The sequence below is a fragment of the Vigna umbellata genome, chromosome 4 (assembly GCF_029865625.1).
Source record: "Vigna umbellata cultivar VRB3 chromosome 4, Vumbellata_1.0, whole genome shotgun sequence".
In the NCBI taxonomy this organism is placed as follows: Eukaryota; Viridiplantae; Streptophyta; class Magnoliopsida; order Fabales; family Fabaceae; genus Vigna; species Vigna umbellata.
Window position 1 is genome coordinate 1,002,925 of NC_142168.1, and position 4,522 is coordinate 1,007,446.

The 4,522-nt window shown below is 32.0% G+C and overlaps 1 protein-coding gene across 1 annotated transcript; it reads right to left on the reverse strand.

Annotated features, from left to right (window-relative positions):
• Positions 1-828: 828 nt before the first annotated feature.
• Positions 829-3,771, reverse strand: LOC148198891 (uncharacterized). Its single transcript, XM_088111809.1, has 3 exons — positions 3,342-3,771; positions 1,809-2,060; positions 829-1,368 (listed from the first exon to the last, which is right to left on the reverse strand). Exons 1-3 carry the CDS (start codon positions 3,696-3,698, stop codon positions 1,075-1,077), a joined length of 903 nt encoding a protein of 300 aa, XP_087967935.1. The 5' UTR covers positions 3,699-3,771; the 3' UTR covers positions 829-1,074.
• Between the last annotated feature and the right edge of the window lie 751 nt (positions 3,772-4,522).

The window sequence follows — 4,522 nt, forward strand, 5'->3', positions numbered from 1 at the left end:
TGACCACTCTCCTTATCAATTATTAGTCAAACACTTAGTTCTTGTTCACTTGAATAGATTTGAGAGAGTGATTGAATGAATTTGAGAAAATTTGAAGTTAAATCTTTTGTTGTTTATTTGAGTGAATTTTGGAAATAAGTGAAAATAAATTTGAAAATAAAATTTGAATTAGTATAAAATTGGATTGGTGTGACAAATTAAAAAGTTATACTTCAAAATCCCCTCTCACTTACTTCAAAAATTCACTTAAATAAACAATAAAAAAATTTACTACTTTAGAATTAGTTACCCATCTGTTAATGTCTAACACAACAAACAAAGGTCTAACATCAAACAAAGGTCTAACATCAAACAGTTTTCTTTCCTCTTTCCAAGTCTTGAGTGAGAGTTTTCTTATGAGTAAGAGTAAACCGATTTACATTTTCTGGGATTCATATTTACATTTATTTTATAGAAATTATTTATATATGTTTGATATTGATTATAAGAATAAAATAATTATAAAAAAATAAAATTTTGTATTTTTTTAAATAAAAGCTAAAAGAATAAAAGTTAAAGAAAAATAATGTCAAATTATCATTTTTGGTTTCATATTAAAGAATAATAATAAAATGCATTCATTTAAATGATTTTAAAAAAAAAATAAACTTTTATATTTAAAAAAAAAGTATAAAGTAAGAAATGATGTAAAAAATTTGTGTCAAAATAACTTTATGCTTGTTACATAATATGATCTTCTCTTTTCTCTGTTTCATGAGTTTGATCCATCTTGAAGTCATTTTCTATCACGTTGAAGCCTGTCGAGGAACGTGTGCATGGGAAATGCATAATGTAATACTTCATTTAAGGAGCACAGTTGAGTAGACAAGGTATGGCAGTGTCATTAGAAGTTATAATCTAAGATCAGAGTCTCTGCTTGTTTTGAAACTTGAATCTTGGTTGCGATCTATCTATGGCCTGATCTGATCAAATAGCTTCTATATAATATATAGTAACATAAAGAAAGCCCTCCCTGATTAACAAAGGAAACAGAAAATGAGGAGCATAAAAGGGGAGTGGAGACATCATCAATCATTACTTAGCACTACCAACAAGGACATCCTTATAAGGAGTAGAAGCAGGAGCAGGCGTAGGAATAGGTAAAGTAACTTTGGTCTCTTGAGGTTCATGGCTTAAAGCTTGCCGTTCAATGATCAGGGGAACATGTCCTTCTCTTGAACTCACCAGACGCTCGTGTGCTCCACCTCTTAGTTTCTCCAGTCTAATTCCATTCATTTGTTGCATCTTGAACACTTTGATTAAGTTTGTCAACCCACCAATAAGCAACATTAGGCTTCCGAAGATGCCTAGCCAGATCCAAGTGCTACCCTGTATCAATCATCAACATTGACCCTCTTTAGTACTCATAGTAATTAACAATCACCCACCAAGTAGTGTGCACTGCCTCTATGCAGGAGTATACTGCTCCTACTGCTAAAGGTTAACACTATTGTTTGGATGAATGTTTTTCTGAAAGTGAATGAGATCACTTGTAATGTATCAGTTTTTGATACTGTTTGAACTGTTTCTTTTTTCCCTTGTTTGCAACATACAGCACTTCTTGTACGTTATCGATATTATTAACCTTTCTGTTGGCTGATAAAAGTAAATATCAAACATGAAAATATTAACTAGGCCAACTCATAGCTATGCAGGTCACTTGTTGCTCAGTACTCTCATTCGCCTCACTCGCATAAAATTGTTAGCTGACCAACTAACACCAAAATAAGAGCTGAATTGTTCTTCAATATATGTAGTAGATCACTTACAAGTAAGTGAATGCCGTGGTGAGTCTCTTTAGACTTCTTCCAATGATTGAGAAACGCACCGAGCATAAATGACATACTCCCCATAAAAAATGGAATACACACACACTGCTGCAAGATTTGGACATGACCGTCCGCTTTCTCATAAATTTGGCATGAGTTATGAATTGATCCTATCACCCACAATACAGGACCAGCAACAAGCATGTTAAGAGCATGCTTCGCCGGTTCGAAGTGCCCATATCCTTTCTCCTCCTGTGTTTTGGTTACACACACCAAAAAAAGATGATGTCCAATTTAGATAACCAAAATAACTATATAAACAAGTAATCCAAGCACGTGAGACATTAATTAAAAGACACAAATGCAAACATTATAGGCAAACAAATGAATACTAACTGAGTAAATGTCAAATTGGTGGCTCAAAGTTGAAGGTGTTGGCTAATTGCTCCTCACTAAAATTTATATGGGGTTGAAAAGTTCAAGAATCCATTTGTATGAAAATTTTAATCGTGAGTTAACACATTACCTACTTAGGTATTTATTCTTAACAACTAGCAATTTGGATATTTACTCTTAACAACTAGGTAGCCAAAAGTTAAAGAAAAATGTCCAAACACTCTTCATTGTTCATATTACCTGAGCATTTTTTAGACATGTTAGAAATAACCTTTGCTTTAGGTATAGTATCCGGCACCTATTGTAAGGTTTTGAATTTCAAAATAACTAATTATACATCTTACCAATTTGGTCATTTGCATAGCTAATGGCTAATTATAAGATTCATTCTAATGAAAGATAGGTTAATTCCATGACTAGTGGTGCAAAACTCACCTTTGGTAGATCTTTCTAACTCAGGTTATTTTAGCAACTGTCCTTCATTTAAGTAGGGACGCCTAAGTTTTTATAGTAGAAAAAATATAAACTATGGGTCTAACATGAATATATGTGGCAAAAGATGTGAGATATAAGCACATGCTACTTTTGAAGTTGTTGAGTTGGAAATGTAAGTTGATTATAATATGTGAAAAAAGATACACATACGCCCACAAATAATAAATGACACAAATATAAATTTTATAACGGGTATCCATGTATCATCACTATGTATGTGGTGTGTACACACACATGAAACGGAATTCGTATAAGAACTAAAAAACATTACTATGATTAGATTGCCTGACAATGTTTTCTAATATACATGCATTAAACTCAATTTTGTTTGGTTTCTTATAAGTGGCAGTGTTTGAGGTATAGTCAGACACTAAACAGAGATATATAAACCTTTAATTTGCTTTGTTATCAACCGTGTTAGTTCAAACTCCGCATTTTAAACATAGAATGGAACAGAACAGAAGGGAACTGGTGATGGAGAAATCACATAAAAGAAATGAATACTACATTATGATTTGACTAAGAAAGCGTCGCAACCAGACAACCATAACTAAACATCAGGTTTAAAGCATATTTTACGAAGGATGAGTGCAATAGAATACGCGCGCGCGTGTGTGTTTATATATATATATATATATATACCTCAATAAAAAGGAAGAAGACTCCGACGAAGAATAAAAGCGCTCCGAGCATCTGAACGACGGGAACGGCGAACTCGACGAAGGCGAGTTGAAGGTCGAAGGTCACCAAGTGTAACTGGAAATCGATGCCAGCGAGATGGGCCAAGAGGTCATGGAGATTAAGGAGGAAGATGAAGCCGAAGGCGACGAAGATGAGGACGAGGCCCGATCGGGCTTCGGAGGAAAGCTGAGCCGTGATGCCAGAAAGCAGGAGGATGGTGGCAATGAGGTAGAGCCCTGCGTTGATGTACTCGAAGCGGTTTTTGGCGAGGCCCGGGCCGTAGGTGCGGAAGTCCCTTGCAGATGCTAGCTTCACCATTTCTAATTTGTTTTGGTGTGACACCAGTGGATTCGGATCCTTACCCCAAGACAAAAAGGGTTGGTGCTCAGATTTTATTTGGACACGTGGCGACCTGCATGGGGTTCTGTTTGTTCTTCACGTTGGGCTGTGACGCGTGGCGGGACGTAGAATAAACTACCGATGGCGCTGCACTTTCCACTCCAATTTCGCGAAATTTGCCTGACTGAACCTTGAGTGTTTCATCCCATGCCTTCAAAAAATTCTCACTTTCAAAAATTCTACTTTTTAATCTTTTATATCTTATCATTATTCTGTATCTTTTAACTTTATAAAAAAATTTATTTTTAATTTTAATAAATATATTTTTATATTTTCTTTCTTTTTTTATTAAAAAAGACTCTACACCACCTTAATAATAACTAAATTTAAAATTCAAATATTATTTAATATAATTTTATATTTTAATAATTATTAAAATATGATTTATATTATAATAATAGTTATATTAAAAATACAAAAATAAAATAATTAAAATAATAATAATAACAAAAGTAAAATTATATTAAATAAAATATTTAATATATTCAAATATATTAAATTATATTAAAATATTAAATTAAATTAAATAATTATTAAAATTTAAATAATAAACAAAATTTTAAAACAATTATTTATCAAATAACAAATAAAATTATATTAAATAAAATATTTAAATATACTAAATTATATTAAAATATTAAATTAAATTAAATAATTATTGAAATTTATATATAAAATAAAATTTTAAGTTATCGGATATGTATCGGATATCTATATCGATTAACAAATTTTTTAAAATTTTG

Excerpts from the sequence above, each read along its gene's own strand:
- LOC148198891 (XM_088111809.1), bottom strand. The coding sequence starts at position 3,698 with ATGGTGAAGCTAGCATCTGCAAGGGACTTCCGCACCTACGGCCCGGGC. Across the intron at positions 2,061-3,341 it reads TCTTCTTCCTTTTTATTGAG|GAGGAGAAAGGATATGGGCA; the intron begins GTATATATATAT and ends ACCAAAACACAG. Across the intron at positions 1,369-1,808 it reads ACCACGGCATTCACTTACTT|GGTAGCACTTGGATCTGGCT; the intron begins GTAAGTGATCTA and ends TGATTGATACAG.